Source organism: Salvia miltiorrhiza, chromosome 7, assembly GCF_028751815.1.
Source record: "Salvia miltiorrhiza cultivar Shanhuang (shh) chromosome 7, IMPLAD_Smil_shh, whole genome shotgun sequence".
Taxonomy (NCBI): Eukaryota; Viridiplantae; Streptophyta; class Magnoliopsida; order Lamiales; family Lamiaceae; genus Salvia; species Salvia miltiorrhiza.
The window spans coordinates 49,244,385-49,261,100 of record NC_080393.1 but is presented as its reverse complement, the minus strand read 5'-3'; the positions used below and the strand labels follow the sequence as shown (position 1 = coordinate 49,261,100).

Genomic DNA, 16,716 nt, shown 5'->3' with positions numbered 1-16,716 from the left:
CACAGAAGAGCAAATCCAAGAAGCCCTGGAAAGACAAATCAAAACCGAGCTCTCAGGGGAAGACCAAAGATGAGGAGGGAAAAGAAACCAGAAAATGTCATTTCTGTCAGAAGCCCGGCCATATCAGAAAAGATTGCTATAGCTGGAAGAAGAAGCAGGCTCAGAAAGCCTCAACATCTGACACAGCTGATATTGCTGAGCAATGCCAAGAAGCAGAAGCTTTAAATATCATTTCAAATTCAACTAAAAATGATTGGATACTTGATTCTGGATGTTCTTTTCATATGTGTCCCTCTAAATCTTGGTTTGTTAATTTGCAGGTTAAAGAACTTGGCTCAGTAATTCTTGGAAATGATGAGGTATGCCCTGTGAAAGGAATTGGATATGTGAAGTTAAAACTCCATGATGGATCAGTGAGGCTGTTAAATGATGTCAGGTATATTCCTAGCCTAAAGAGAAATCTGATATCATTAGGATCTTTGCAATCTAAGGGTTATGAATTTAAATCTGAGAACCTTAGTTTGCATATTATAAAAGGTGATAAAATCATAATGAAGGGTGTAAGAAAACATAGTCTATATCACTTGATAGGATCTACTGTGATAGGAGAAACTGAGCATGCTTCTTATCCTGATCCTATGCTTTGGCACTCAAGACTAGGTCATGTAAGTGAAAAAGGATTAATAGAGCTTAAGAAACAAGATCTTATAACTGCTCAACAATCAACATGATATTAATCTAAGTAACTGTGAAGCATGTGTTTTAAGCAAGAGTAAAAAGCTTGTATATCCTGTTGGTAAACATTTATCTACTGCTCCTTTACAATATATACATTGTGACCTGTGGGGTCCTTCAAAGACCACCACTGTGGGTGGAGGAAGCTATTTCATCTCTTTAATAGATGATTATTCCAGAAAGGTATGGGTTTATATTCTCAAAAATAAATCTGATGCTTTTGATAAGTTTGTTCAATGGTGCAGTGAAGTAGAAAATGAAAAAGATTGCAAGGTGAAACTCTTGAGGACTGACAATGGTCTTGAGTTCATGTCTGAGAAATTCAGTGAGTTTTGTAAATCCAAAGGGATTAAGAGGCATCTTACTGTACCTGGAAACCCACAGCAGAATGGAGTAGTAGAAAGGATGAATAGGACTTTACTTGAGAGAGTTAGATGTATGCTAAGTAGCTCAGGGCTGCCTGCAAGGTTTTGGGGGGAAGCTGTTACTACAGCAGCCTATTTGATCAATAGGTGTCCATCTACTGCTATTGGATTGAAAACTCCAGAAGAAATGTGGAGTGGCAGGTCAGGGGGGTATTCTCACTTGAGAGCATTTGGTTGTCTTGCTTATGCCCATATTAGGCAAGATAAGTTAGAACCTAGAGCTATTAAGTGTGTGATGATAGGATATCCTACTGGTGTTAAGGGCTATTGGTGCGTCGTTTTACACCAAAAATATCCGGCAGTCAGCCGGTATGCCCACACTGCGCAGACAGCAGCAAGCAAAATCGTCTCCCAAGGGATCGACGAGAATTCTCCTAAAATCCAACCTGTAAAGAAACTCCAAAAACGAGATTTATGGGGAAAATATTGAGAAAATACTAAAATAGAAATAAATAAATAAAACCCAAAAGAATTGCAAAGGTTCTAATCCTAAATAAATAAATAGAAAATTCTAACAATTAATAAAGAATTCCAGCAATCAATTAAGTCCACCCTAGCTTAATTATTCCGATCATTGATGCAAATATAACTTTAATTTATGCAAGCAAACCAGTTATAACCACCGAAGACGCTTCTGACGTGATCTTATTTCTCCTTAATTATTTGGTAACCAGGAAGACGCTTCACTAATTACTACCCTAATCGACTGACAACCGTAAGAGACGCTCTATAGGTTTAATGAGCCGACAGCATTAATTACTAGAGAAACCCGATTCAAAATCAATAAACTCTGACGCAGGATTATTGAATTAAGACTGCTTTTCCCTTGACCCTGATGTGTCAATTTACCACTAATCAAACCTAAACCACAATTACGGATGGCCGGTTCAATTGGTTGTATAATTAATTCTAACCCACTAAATATTGCGCACTACTTAATGGATTAAAACAATTAATAACGATAAACACAGAGAATCACAGATACAAGCATAAAAATAAAGTATAAGAACAAATTAGATCTCACAGAATAATCTTGCTAGTGCTTCCCTAATCGATGCTGGAATAAACGAATTAGCTAGAACGCATAAACAAATAAATAAAGAAAATTAAGAAATAAATTGCGAAGAACAGATGAAGAAAAGAAAACTTGAATTAAATTGCTCCAAAATCACGTCCCAGCTGCTCTCCAGAATGGGTGGCGTCTATATGTGATGTCTCTCTAAGCGTGTATCATCACAAATATATATATATCTATGGAAATAACAAACCTAATCTAATAAAGTAATATAAAAATGGCCCATGGGCCTAACTAAAGATATAAGGCAAAATGCAGCCCTTTTAAAAGTCAAAGCCCACTAAAAGAAAGTAAAAGAGATATCAGTCGCCCAACTCTCGCCAATTCAGCCTTTATTTCGGACATCACAGACAGTATGGGCACACCGCACAGCAAACGCGCACAGATTCAAACTCTTCAAAATTCGATCCTCTTATCCAAAACCTATCAAAACCATGAAGAATATTTATTAGTTTCACAATTAAGTCCAAAAGATAATAATAAGCAGGAACTAGGCATTTAAAATTCACCAAAAACACTCAAAATATGCGTATAAAATACGCCCAATCAAACTCCCCCACACTTAGACAATGCTCGCCCTCGAGCATAAGAAAAACAAAACAAAGGGAAGAACAAAACTCAAGACACAAACAAGACAAGACAAGACGCAACTAACGACGACTAGCCATGGCAACAATCACAACAAGCAAATCTCAAAGTTAGAATAAGATACAATCATCATTTTTCCTCAAACCATTCTTGGAATCAACAATCATGTGCATTCACCCTTCATTCGAGTCAAAAACGTGAAAATCAATCCAGCCTCACTAAATTCGCTCAAATCTCTCAATATCAAAAGGTAGGTAAATTCACAAACATGCAACTCGACTCTATCCATTATAAGTTTGCCACTATGTCAATATCTTCAATTCGAAAACTGAACTTATCCATGAATCAATAGGTCTTTCCACAAGGTTGTAATGGGGCTAGGGTGCATAGGTAGGATAAACAAAAGTGGATAAACAAGGCTAATAAAACCAACACAATGCAAGTAGTTCACCACATTCTAATCCCAAAATCAAACTAAATCAAATCAACCCTTATTCCCAATACATAGACATTCAAACTCCAGCGTTCTCTTTTTTTTCTTTTTTTTCTCTTTTTTTTGTTTTTTTTTTTGTTTTTTTTGTTTTTTTTGTTTTTTTTTTTTTTGAATTAACATCATAAGATCACCTCATTTTTAAACAACCAACAACCTCTTTTGTCAATTTCAATCCTCAATCATTCCAACCAAGCACTAAATTTCAATCAACCTTATTCTTCCAACAAAGTAATATCACAAAACAAACCACTTGCATCATGCTGGAAATGGACAAAGCAAGGCTAAAAGAAGGCTAATGGCTAAAATTTTCGAGGCTTCAATCATATATAACAATAAAAAGGGTCAAGGCTTCAAAATGGCTCACTAATGAATATTGCAAGGTATGAAATTTTTAAGGCCAATGAGGTTTATTCCTAATGCCTAAATCGCTTTCACAAATGAGTCCAATTGGTTGTTTAAAAATTTATTATGGCAACATGGCAAACCGAATATCAAGAAGTCAAGAATGCATAACACTCATCGAAAACAAGCAAGGAGCATTCAAGTTATTGCTCTAAAGGCTCAATCCTCACTATATGAGTGGTTTTCAACAAAATTGATCAATTTGCACATTCGTCATCCTCAAACACATATGTGTTTCAACACATTTTTGTATCATCCAAGAAAACAACCATACAATCCATATCAATATGCTCATCCTAACAAATCGAAATGCTCGCATGAAAAGTTGCCATAGACAGACTCAAAAGGAAGACCAAAACAAAACATGCACACAGACTCAAGACAAAAGACATAAAAACTCTCCCACACTTAAACAACACGATGTCCTCATTGTGTGGGGAAATACTAAGAACAAAGACACAAAACAAAGAAAGCATAAAAGACAAGAAAAAGAAAAATAAAATAAAATAAAATAAAAACGAAAGTAAACTAACAAAAACTTCCCTGAAACTGGATCAATCATCAGGTGGTTTCAATTTCCGCTTTGGCAGTTTCACAATTGAAGGCACAATCTGTCCAGTGCTGGTCGGTATGGGCATACCGCGTGACAGATGCTGAGTGAGAACGTCATTGGTGGGGTTCAGCTGCACTTTACACCCTTGAATTTCATCATAATATTCTGGTGGTTCTTTATTCATCGTGAATATTTCCAGAATCTCATTTTCCTCATTTCCATTCTTATGTTGAGCCAACCTGAAAGGAAAAGTGAGAGAAATTAATGCTTTAGAATTATAAATTTCAGATTCAACACTTACCTCGGAAGAAGAGAGATTTTCATATTGTTGTGCCTCTTCGACAACTTCATCATTCTGAGCACTTTCTTGCTCTTCCTTCTCCTTTTCATCTTCCATGGGCTTTGGATCAAAGAAATCTTCCTCACTCATTAAATTCATAGCATAAACATGCTCCTTGGAATGTACTTCTTCTTGAGATGGAAGTTTTCCAAGATTTACTTGCAACTTGTTCACTTGAGTGGTGAGCAGAGTGATCTGTGTGCCCATACTACCCAACGCAGCTTGCGTCTCTTGCTGGAAAGCTTGCTGACTTTGCACCAAATTGTTAACAATCTGGCTGCTATGTGCCAGACTCTGAAGAATATCGCTCATACTGGGCTCTGGGCGGTCGGTATGGGCATACCACCCAGCCTGCGGCTGTGCGCTGGTGAAAAATTCAGGCGAATGATTCCAGCTGAAATTTGGATGATTATCCTTCTGAATTTGAGCTCCAACCATGCCTCTAACTAAGGAAGTTAGAGCATCGAGTTTCTCATTCACACATACATCTTCTGCTCTGTTGATCGGCCTGTACCTATCATCATCCTCATCCTCATATTGTTGACCATTGGTGACCATATCAAAAATCAATTGTTTTGCTTCATCTAAGGTCTTGTTGGTCAAACTTCCTCCACAAGCAGCATCAACAATCCTCCTGTCAAAAGAAGACATACCACGATAAAAATAATTAATGAGCAACTGATAATCAGAAAATCCGTGGTTAGGACATCTATGACATAATTGTTGAAATCTCTCCCAATAATCAGACAAACACTCGTGTTGCCTCTGCTTGATGATACTAATAGCTATTCTTAGATTTGCAGCCTTTGATTCTGGAAAGAATTTACGCAAGAACTGCTCCTCTAAGTCGTCCCAAGTTCTGATTGATCCATGCGATAGATCAAACAACCAATCTCGAGCTCTACCCTGCAATGTATGAGGAAAAGTTAGTAATCTTAAATGATCTTCAGAAAAACCTTGAGGGCGTAAAGTAATGCAAACTAAATCAAATTCAGCAAGATGTTTATGTGCACTCTCTCCAAGCGAGTTGCTGAATTTTGGAAGAACTTGAATGAAGTCAGGCTTGATTTCAGCATTTTGATTAATCGTGGGCAACACAATGCATAGCGGATGATTTCTCTTGTGGCGGCCCAACTCTCTTATCAACGGTGGTGGTGGCAGAAAATCATCACGGTCATCGTCCCCATCTTCAGACATCTCAATTTCAGCTATAGATCAACCTCAAACAAAAATAAATAAAATAAAAAAAGCAAATCGAAATAATAGGAAAATTACTACTTAAAAACCGATCCCCGGCAACGGCGCCAAAATTTGGTGCGTCGTTTTACACCAAAAATATCCGGCAGTCAGCCGGTATGCCCACACTGCGCAGACAGCAGCAAGCAAAATCGTCTCCCAAGGGATCGACGAGAATTCTCCTAAAATCCAACCTGTAAAGAAACTCCAAAAACGAGATTTATGGGGAAAATATTGAGAAAATACTAAAATAGAAATAAATAAATAAAACCCAAAAGAATTGCAAAGGTTCTAATCCTAAATAAATAAATAGAAAATTCTAACAATTAATAAAGAATTCCAGCAATCAATTAAGTCCACCCTAGCTTAATTATTCCGATCATTGATGCAAATATAACTTTAATTTATGCAAGCAAACCAGTTATAACCACCGAAGACGCTTCTGACGTGATCTTATTTCTCCTTAATTATTTGGTAACCAGGAAGACGCTTCACTAATTACTACCCTAATCGACTGACAACCGTAAGAGACGCTCTATAGGTTTAATGAGCCGACAGCATTAATTACTAGAGAAACCCGATTCAAAATCAATAAACTCTGACGCAGGATTATTGAATTAAGACTGCTTTTCCCTTGACCCTGATGTGTCAATTTACCACTAATCAAACCTAAACCACAATTACGGATGGCCGGTTCAATTGGTTGTATAATTAATTCTAACCCACTAAATATTGCGCACTACTTAATGGATTAAAACAATTAATAACGATAAACACAGAGAATCACAGATACAAGCATAAAAATAAAGTATAAGAACAAATTAGATCTCACAGAATAATCTTGCTAGTGCTTCCCTAATCGATGCTGGAATAAACGAATTAGCTAGAACGCATAAACAAATAAATAAAGAAAATTAAGAAATAAATTGCGAAGAACAGATGAAGAAAAGAAAACTTGAATTAAATTGCTCCAAAATCACGTCCCAGCTGCTCTCCAGAATGGGTGGCGTCTATATGTGATGTCTCTCTAAGCGTGTATCATCACAAATATATATATATATCTATGGAAATAACAAACCTAATCTAATAAAGTAATATAAAAATGGCCCATGGGCCTAACTAAAGATATAAGGCAAAATGCAGCCCTTTTAAAAGTCAAAGCCCACTAAAAGAAAGTAAAAGAGATATCAGTCGCCCAACTCTCGCCAATTCAGCCTTTATTTCGGACATCACAGACAGTATGGGCACACCGCACAGCAAACGCGCACAGATTCAAACTCTTCAAAATTCGATCCTCTTATCCAAAACCTATCAAAACCATGAAGAATATTTATTAGTTTCACAATTAAGTCCAAAAGATAATAATAAGCAGGAACTAGGCATTTAAAATTCACCAAAAACACTCAAAATATGCGTATAAAATACGCCCAATCAGCTATAAACTGTGGTGCATAGAACCAGGAAAAGGTAAAGCTCTTGTGAGCAGAGATGTTATTTTCAAAGAAAATGTTATGCCTTATAAGGGAGAGTCAACAACTGCTGAACTCGAGGTGGAGCATACTACCAGAAAAGCTAAGTCAGACACTCAGGAAGAGGCTGATGACAGAGATGATGAGACCATTAAAATCAAGGAAGAAGAATCAGAGTCTCAGGATACTTCTGATGATACTTTGAGTGATTATCATCTGGCAAGGGATAGGGTCAGGAGGAACATCAGACCACCATCAAGGTTTGCTCAAGCTGATCAAATATACCATGCTCTGAATGTTGCTGAGCAGATATCTTACCAGGAGCCTAGAAACTACAAGGAGGCAATCACTTGTAAAGACAGTAAACACTGGATAAAGGCAATGGAAGAGGAAATTGAGTCTTTACTGAAGAATAAGACTTGGAAGCTGGTCCTGTGACACCCAAATCCATTTTAATTTTAAATGAAAACGCACGCGGAAAAACTATGACTATAAATAAATATTTAACGAGAAAATAGTGAAATAAATATCTTGTTTTAAAATACTTTACTAAACATAACATTTTTAAGTAAAACTAAATTCAAAATATTTGACTCGCCATTCGACCTTCCACGCGCCTCCGGCCTTTAAAACCTGAAAATGTTAAGTATGGGATGAGCATACAAGGTACACTCAGTGTGGGAACATGCAATCATTGTCCACGTTAATAAAATGAGAATCACATATGATCAATACATTCGTAACTGAAAGTCGCACTGTGGCATACCAAGGACCTTTCCGTCCTGGACCGATTTAGCCGGCCCCTGGCGACTGGTTGCAACCATAACTTTAACATAATATCGCATTGTGGCATACCAAGGATCTTTCCATCCTGGACCCATTCAACGGGCCCCTAGCGATATAATTTAATGCAACTCACATATGGTAAACACATAATATTAAAATGGACAAAGATTAACCACAGCATGTACTGAAATAAATCCCACACCTGTATTTGAACTTTGAAAATTAACTTGAGTAGTTCAAATCAAAGTCAACGTCATAGTCGTGCCGCACCTAATCCCATAAAATTAAACATAATTTAATATTAACTAAAAAATAATTAATATATAATTTAATATATATATATATATATATATAACTTAATAATAATACAAATATATATACCTTAATGTATCCAAGCTCTAATGTTTATGTTTGATGGTCGAAAATATCAGCTCAAAGCATCTCTATTTAGAGTGTCAAAGTATAAATTTAAAAATATATAGGTTTGATGAGTAAACCATATAGGCTTGCTTTATCATCCTTTAAAAACAATCCACGTAGGGGTGCATGCATGTAGAATTTATATATATATAACTTTGATAACCATGTATATATATATATATATATTTAATTCGTGCATATATGTAATAAAATAAACTATAGTACTAAAAATTTAAATATATACATTTAAGTATGTAGATTTCTTACTATAAATAATTATATAGACAAACATTTATCACTATATAAAAAAATTATTTATATATGATTTTTTTAAAAATTATTTTTTTAATTAGGGGCACGACTAGACTAACATTAATTCAATAAATAAAATATTTTTCAAGCACTTTATAACTTAAAAGTTCACTAATTTTCAAATAAAATTTGTAAAGAAAATAAATGGTTTTGGGCTGTGATAGGTCCCAAAGGTGAAAACTCAAAAGTGTGTTAGTTGTAAATGAATCTACAAGAGAAAGGTAGAGGTTGTTGGGAATTCTGAGACTATAAGGTATAAAGCTAGGCTTGTAGCTAGGGGGTTTACACAGCAAGAAGGTATAGATTTTAATGAAATCTACTCACCTGTAGTTAGACATAGTTCTATCAGGATTTTACTAGCATTAGTAAATCAGTTAGGACTTGAACTCCATCAGTTAGATGTTAAAACAACTTTCCTTAATGGAGAACTAGAAGAAACCATATACATGAACCAGCCTGAAGGATTTGTGATTAAGGGGCAAGAGTCTAAAGTGTGTTTGCTTAAGAAGTCTCTTTATGGTCTGAAACAAAGTCCTAGGCAGTGGAACAAGAGGTTTGATGACTTTATGATGAGTATTGGATTCTCTAGATCTCAATATGATAGGTGTGTCTATCTGAAAAAATCTAAGGATGGAGGTCTTGTGTGTTTACTTCTTTATGTTGATGATATATTAATAGCTAGCAAGTCTTTAGATGATATTAATGATGTTAAGCAAGCTTTAAGTAGAGAATTTGATATGAAAGATCTAGGTGAGGCCAGGAGAATACTAGGAATGGATATTAGAAGGAATAAGGATAAGAATGAGTTAATGTTGCTTCAATCTGATTACATTCATAAGGTGCTTAGGAAGTTTAACATGAATGAAGCTAAAACTGTTAGTGTTCCTTTAGCTCAACATATAAAACTTTCTGTAAAGCAGAGTCCTAGCTCTAAAGAAGAAGAACTAGAAATGAGTAGGGTTCCTTATGCTAATGTTGTAGGGAGTATTATGTACTCTATGATATGTACTAGGCCAGATTTAGCTCATTCAATTAGTGTTACTAGTAGGTTTATGGCCAATCCTGGGAAGGATCATTGGGAAGCTTTAAAAGTGATTCTTAGATACTTAAAAGCTACAGCTGGAGTTGGAATTCTGTTCAAGAAAGCTACTAACAGAAACAGTGAAGTGTTAGTTGGTTTTGTGGATTCAGATTATGCTACAAATGTTGATACCAGGAAATGTCAAACAGGTTATGTTTTTACAATGTTTGGATCTGCTGTTAGTTGGAAGTCCATGTTGCAATCTGTGGTAGCTCTTTCAACTACTGAGGCAGAATACATTGCTATAACTGAGGCAGTAAAAGAAAGTATATGGCTTAAAGGGATTGTGCAAGAGTTTGGTTTTCAGCAGGATTCAGTTACTATCTTTTGTGATAGCCAAAGTGCTATACATTTGGTGAAACATCAAGCTTTTCATGAAAGGTCGAAACACATAGATGTTAAACTGCATTTTGTGAGAGATATTGTTGAGAAGGGTACTGTTAAAGTCATTAAAGTAAGCACTGAGGAGAATGCAGCTGATATGTTAACCAAATCTTTGCCACCAGCAAAGTTCAATTACTGTCTTAAGTTGATAAGTGTTTGCTCTCATTAGGAGAGCTTATATGTTCTACTGATGTTTTCCTATGTTTTCTTGTTTTGGTTGAAATAAGTTGCAGGTGGAGTTGACACTATGCAGTCAAGGTGGAGAATGTTATTTGGTGACTACATAGAAGAGGGACTGGAAAGGAAATAGCAATAGTTGGAGGAGTTAGTTGCAAACCAAACTTTAAACCTAAAATCTGTTGTAACAGATTTTCGGTTAAGAGACTGCAGCAAGCCAACTTCTCTTCTTTCTTGCGGCCGCGTCTGTTATCCTTTTCATCTCAAATCTTGTATACATATTCATCATATAGCAGTGAATAAGTTTAGTTAGTTTTCAGCTAAATAGAGAGATAGGATTTGAGAGTGCAGTAGCTTGAAGTTAGCTTGATAACTGCGTTTCCTGTTCTTGTTGCTGAGTGTTGTAACTTGTTCTTGTCTCCTGTTTTCATAGTGGATTTTCCTTACTTTGCAGCCGTGGATGTAGATCTGAAAAGATCGAACCACGTAATCCTTGTGTCTCCTTTATTTTCTTGTTTTACAGTTCATTCAATTCTCTAAAACACTACACAAACTATTAGAGTGAAATTGTGAGTTGGTGAGCTGCTGTGTTCATTGCTCTGTTGAAGCAATTGAGGATTCTTTGGTGTTGAATCCGCAACAAAAGCCCTATTTATAAGCATCAAAGTAAACATAGCACTTGGGCCCATTAACTTAAGCAATTAGGCTCAAGCCTTATTATACTGATCCGCGTCTTGGAATTGAGCTGTCAGGGTTGGCGCGTGACATAGCTGGAAGGCAGAGCTGAGCTTTGCCAAGGCGAGAGCCGGGTTAAGCTGCCACGATAACTCTCGATTGATAAAGTCAACTCTGTTAAGTCAGCGCTGCACCAAATATTTAAAATAACAATTATAATAATAAGAATAAAGAGAAATATTTCTGCCCTGTTATGCACAAGGCTGATGCGTATTTTACTGCTCATCAAAATCATTTTTCTGTCACAAGATTTTATATAGCAGGACATTTATCGAAAAATTGAAAGTTCAGATATTTTTGTAGAAATTAAAAATTTAAAATATTTTATAAAAAAAAATTGAATATTGAAGACATAAAATACTATTAACCAAAAAACTATAAAAAAGGGGTATATTTTTGGATCTCTTCACAAAGGGACACTAAGCAATGCGAATTAACAGTAAAATTTAGGGTTCAAACTCCACCGTTCTCCCTCCCTCAAATTAAAAATAAAAAAAATTAAATATAGGATCTTGTGCTGGTATTTATGGCCCTGCTTTAAGCATCCAGCAAGAAAAGGAAGGACAGCTATGTAAATTCAACAAATATTTTCCCAACAAACAAATTAAATAAATACACAATCGATATTTCCCCCGCAAATCGGCAAATTCAACCGCGCAAAACTCATCAAACAAACAAAACCTAAAAATCTTCTGCTTAAAATGCTTTTCCTCATGAATTTTGTCCAAACGCGACACAAAATAGAAACAAAAAAAAATAAGTACTACATAAAAATATCAGCCACCATTCTTCTCCTTCACTCACTCTTGAGAGAGGAAGCAATAAATTTATTCATTACTCAATCCTTGTAGTCTTGCATAGTACACTCCGTCGCTCTCGTGCTGGTGGGGTTCGGCGCAATGTCGCCATGAGAAAGGCCCGAAACCCCTCCTCCTCCTCCTCCACCACCACCACAGCTGGCGGCGGCGGCGGCGGGGCTGCGGCGGGGATGCGGGTGATAGTGCCCTTACAAGGGGTGGTGCAGGGGAGCGGCGGCCTTGTCCTGGGCTCGGTCATCCCCTGCGCCCTCTTCTACTTTCTCCAGCTCTATCTCAAGGGCCGCGGCCGGGGAGGCGGCCGCGCTCCGCCGCCGGAGGTTGAAGCTCCTTCGCCGCCGTCTGGGCTGCAGAGGGTGCATTCGAGGGCGCTGCTTTCTCCCCGGGCGCCTGGCGGGCCCGCTGCCGTTTCGTCGAGAGCTAATGCCATTGTTAGACAGCGCGAGGGGCCCTACTATGAGGGGCTGAAGCGGGCGGAGGAAGACATTTTTGACGAGGTCGAGAATCCCAATGGTGTAATTCAGCTTTGCTCGACTGAAAACAGGGTGGGCCCAGTTTAAAAGTTTGTTTTTTTCTGAAAAAAATCTATTGTGTTTGCATGTTTCTGTATGTGTGAATTTGTATTAGTGTATGTATCTGTTTCATTTCCAGTTGAATTCTGTATGTATGCATATCTCCTATCATGCATTGTTGTTTAAGATTTTCATAAAGGTTAAATGGATTGTGGTTTTGAAAGTTGTATTTGTTTAATTATAGGACTTTCAAGTTCTTGTAATTTATGTGATGGTGGTGTCGAGGTGAAATCATCATATCTAATGGTAACTTCATCATTAATTTGCATTACGTAAAGTGATCCATGGAGGTGTAGTAGAGGGTTGGTTAAGAGGGTGTTTGGCAGCTCTTATTTTAGAGAGCTTATTAGCTAGCTCAAACAACATGGAAGATGTTTCAAGTGAGTTAGAAAAAGAGAATTCTAGTTAGAGAGAAAATTGAAAATAGATGAAATTGGAAGAATATATGATGCAAAATTAATAACCATAGTAATGTTATTTTTGTAAATGATTGTTAGTTATAAGATTAGGAAAAAATAAGTTGGAGTTGAAAAACTAATTTTTTGGCGAGCTTATGAGGAACTTATTTTGTCAAACACTTCTCAAAAGCTCATAAGCTTCTAAATAACTTATTAGATAGTTTTAATAGGGTGTTTGACTAAGTTGATTTTGAAGAGTTTGTAAGCTCCAACAACTGATAAGATGTTTCTAGATGACTACTATAGAATGAAATGATGAAAAAATGGCAAAATAGTGAAAATAGCCGAGTTGTATCCAGACTTCTCACTTGATCTTAGGCACAGACATTGCAAGTATGAATTGCATATTCTAAGATTATCAGAGATAAAATACAATAAAAGGATTATCCCCAACTTAACATCATCAACTCTACTTTTGAATTTAAATTGTAGGCAAAAATAGAGAATCATCATCACTTCTTAGATGAACCACTAGAGAATGAACAGACTTCTCACTTGATCTTAGGTATATACATTACATCTTATCTAGACTTCAACAACTTCTAAGATGTTTCAAGAGCTTATTAGTTGTAGTTTCTCAAAAGCTTATAAGTTGTCAAAGTGTTCACATATTTGAGCTTATTAGCTAGATAGAGAATTTTGTGATAGAGAGATAAAATCTTTGTTAGAAAGAGAAAATGGAAAAGAGATGAATTTGAAAAGGTATATGATGAAATTAAAAAACCCATAACTGAATAATATTTGTATGATAATTGTTTTATATAAGATAATGAAAAAAATAAGTTGGGATAGAGGAACTTATTTTTTGGGAGCTTATAAGCTCCTGGAGTTTATTTTTATAGCTTATAAGTTGTTTAGGAGCTTATTTTGCCAAACACATTGAAGGATCTTATAAGCTCAGTCAAACACCGTCTAAGGGGCTTATAACTCAGCCAAACACCCCCTAAATGCATTGAGATTTTAGATTTGAAACCTTTTTTCTTGCTGCTGTTTTGTGTTCTAAAATGCTTTTCAACAATGACAATTTGTTGGGGTTACATAGTAGAACTATGAAAGCGTAGATACATAAAATGCATCCATAGATTAATGTTGTTGTAGTTACATGCATGGGTGATGATGACATAACTTTAATGTTTATGGGAGATCTTGTTTTTTGGTCATATTTTTCAGCATTGTGAACTGTGATGTGTTGAAACAAAATTGATCAGTTTTCCCTTTTGTTCTTGTGTAGCTGTTGTGGGACATAGTTCAAGACTGGCTTACAGATCATACGACACGATTGATAACTGGTGAGGAACTGAGCATAACTGGGATCACCTCGTACCAACCATTTGATGGTTTAAAGGAGCTGAAAACAGTAAGCATATCCTTTCTTTGCCCGGGGTTCTTGTTCGTTCATAGTGACATCTATTGAACCAAAAAGTGCGTGAAATTTCGATCATTTCTGCATCTTAGCAAATTGTATCAAAACGATACCTCTGCGTCCATGCACATTTTGCTATTTGGAAAATGATCTCCATTTTCTTTCTTGTAAATCAGATTCGTTATCAGTAACTTTCTAGAGCAGAATGCGTGAAACTTTAGTTTTCTCTCCTCCTGCTACATTACGTATACCTTATTTGGACTTGCATCGAGAAAATTTTATATCTGACTAACATATTCATTACACTGAATTACTCCTTTTGTGAATGACATTTGGGCGGTAATGATCCTTTGCCTTAGATTCATCAAGAGTGCTTGTAATTTGCGTGTCCAACCTGTGAATGTTGCTCTCATAAATTTGAATATGTGAATCAGTCTGCCATTGCCATTACTCCTAGAACATTGCAGCTCATGTTGGAACTTAGTAATGAAGTTGATGCTGTAATCTTATTTTAAAATGGATTGAAAGGCAAGTATAAATAATGTATCACTGTGATCATTTGCAAATTATGTTCATGCCTTTCTGTGTTTATTATTTATGATAAGCTTTGTGCTAATTATTCAATGTCAAGGCTGTGGCAGGGTTCATGTGTCAAGTTGTGGGCAGACCGCTGTTTTCTAACCCGGCACAGCTAGTACTCACAGCCGGTACAGCCCCTGCTGTCGAGATTCTCGTCTTCTCCCTCGCTGATCCAGGAAATGCATTTCTCGTGCCATCACCGTACTGTCCAGAGTAAGTGTTGCTTTATTTTCGTGTCGTTCTTTCGTGTAACAAGGACAGTAAAGTGAGCTTAGTATGCAGCCTCGATGGGGATATCAAATGGCGTACCGGGGTGGAGATCATACCAGTTCCTTGCCGCAGTGCTGATAGCTTCAGCCTAAGTATCACTGCTCTCGACCGAGCATTCAACCAAGCCAAGAAACGTGGTCTTCGCGTCCGTGGGATAATTCTATCCAACCCTTCCAATCCCGTTGGTGTTCTCTATAGCCGCGAAACACTATACAGCCTTCTGGACTTTGCTACGGAGAAAGGCATCCACATAATCTCGAACGAGCTATTAGTCGGATCCACTCATGGAAGCGAGGAGTTTGTAAGCATGGCAGACATCATCGACACAGAAGATCATGACAGAGACCGAGTCCACATAGTTTACGGCCTGTCCGAGGATATCTCCCTCGTCGGGTTCAGGATGGGCGTCATCTACACCTCCAACGAGAACGTTCTCTCCGCAGCCAAGAAGCTAACAAGATTCTCATCCGTCTCCATCCCTACGCAGCGTCTATTGATATCCATGCTCTCGGATTCGAAATTCATTCATCAAGCCGTCGGGCTAAGCAGGGACAGGCTTCAAAGGATGCATCTTGAGCTCGTGAACGGGTTGAAGCGGCTGGGGGTTGAGTGCATGAAGAGCTCCGGGGGATTTTACTGCTGGGCTGATATGAGCGGATTGATTCGCCCCTACAGCGAGAGAGGAGAAGCCGATCTGTGGAATAAGCTGTTGAGCATCGCCAAGATCAACACCGTTCCCGGATCTTCTTGCCTTTGTGTCGAACCGGGGTGGTTTGGCTTGTGTTTTAGCACGTTGAGAGAGAAGGAGATCCCTTTGGTCGTTCGACGTATTAAGGAAGTTATAGATGCCTGTACATCTATTTAAAAGTTCGTGTATTTAGGCGCAATTACGCCTTATAAGTATAGATGCAGTGGAGGCTGAAGTCGCCAAAGTTTCTTGAGATGATCGCTGTGTATAGGCTATCTGCAGCTGATGAGAAGTGGAGATGGACATAGTTGATTCATTCTTTTTCTTGTGCATAATTCCCTACAAGTTTGGATTGTATGTTTCTTTCATGTGTAGTGTAATTCTTATTTGGCTTATTGTTAAATTATAGCTCGAAATTTAAGCCTGGGATAATATTTTAGTTCGAATTTAAAAATATTATAAATATAGCATAAACTTTTATCTTCATTGTTTGCTTAATAGCTCAAGTTACAATTTTTAGGCAATTTAGAGAGTTTTCGTTAAAAGTTCCATTTGATTATTCAGTTTTAGTTTGTTCTTTGCTCACCCCTATTATATTTTCAGTTATAATTATTTTTTAAGAGTATGTCATTTGTAAATTTATTACTTAGGAAGGAGAAAAAAAAAATATCAGTTCAAATTCCTCATTTCTTTTACCCTCATAATCTATAAAAGATAATTTCACAATTTTCATTCTAATAAAGATAAATAAAACTCCCTC

At 36.9% G+C, this 16,716-nt stretch overlaps 2 protein-coding genes across 2 annotated transcripts; one reads left to right on the top strand and one right to left on the bottom strand.

Annotated features, from left to right (window-relative positions):
• Nucleotides 1-2,292: 2,292 nt before the first annotated feature.
• On the bottom strand, nt 2,293-7,275 carry LOC130994610 (uncharacterized). Its single transcript, XM_057919665.1, has 2 exons — nt 4,573-7,275; nt 2,293-4,510 (listed from the first exon to the last, which is right to left on the bottom strand). Exons 1-2 carry the CDS (start codon nt 5,806-5,808, stop codon nt 4,496-4,498), a joined length of 1,251 nt encoding a protein of 416 aa, XP_057775648.1. The 5' UTR covers nt 5,809-7,275; the 3' UTR covers nt 2,293-4,495.
• A 4,577-nt stretch (nt 7,276-11,852) lies between these two features.
• Nucleotides 11,853-16,442, top strand: LOC130994608 (probable aminotransferase ACS10). The gene is made up of 4 exons (XM_057919664.1): nt 11,853-12,571; nt 14,288-14,413; nt 15,051-15,211; nt 15,281-16,442. The coding sequence occupies exons 1-4, from the start codon at nt 12,119-12,121 to the stop codon at nt 16,131-16,133; spliced, it is 1,593 nt and encodes a 530-aa protein (XP_057775647.1). The 5' UTR covers nt 11,853-12,118; the 3' UTR covers nt 16,134-16,442.
• Nucleotides 16,443-16,716: the final 274 nt, after the last annotated feature.

What these genes read in the sequence shown, in the direction of transcription:
- LOC130994608 (XM_057919664.1), top strand. Translation starts at nt 12,119, where the DNA reads ATGAGAAAGGCCCGAAACCCCTCCTCCTCCTCCTCCACCACCACCACA. An exon ending in TTTGCTCGACTGAAAACAGG is followed by an intron (nt 12,572 to 14,287) that starts GTGGGCCCAGTT and finishes GTTCTTGTGTAG; the next exon opens with CTGTTGTGGGACATAGTTCA. An exon ending in GTTTAAAGGAGCTGAAAACA is followed by an intron (nt 14,414 to 15,050) that starts GTAAGCATATCC and finishes TTCAATGTCAAG; the next exon opens with GCTGTGGCAGGGTTCATGTG.
- LOC130994610 (XM_057919665.1), bottom strand. Translation starts at nt 5,808, where the DNA reads ATGTCTGAAGATGGGGACGATGACCGTGATGATTTTCTGCCACCACCA.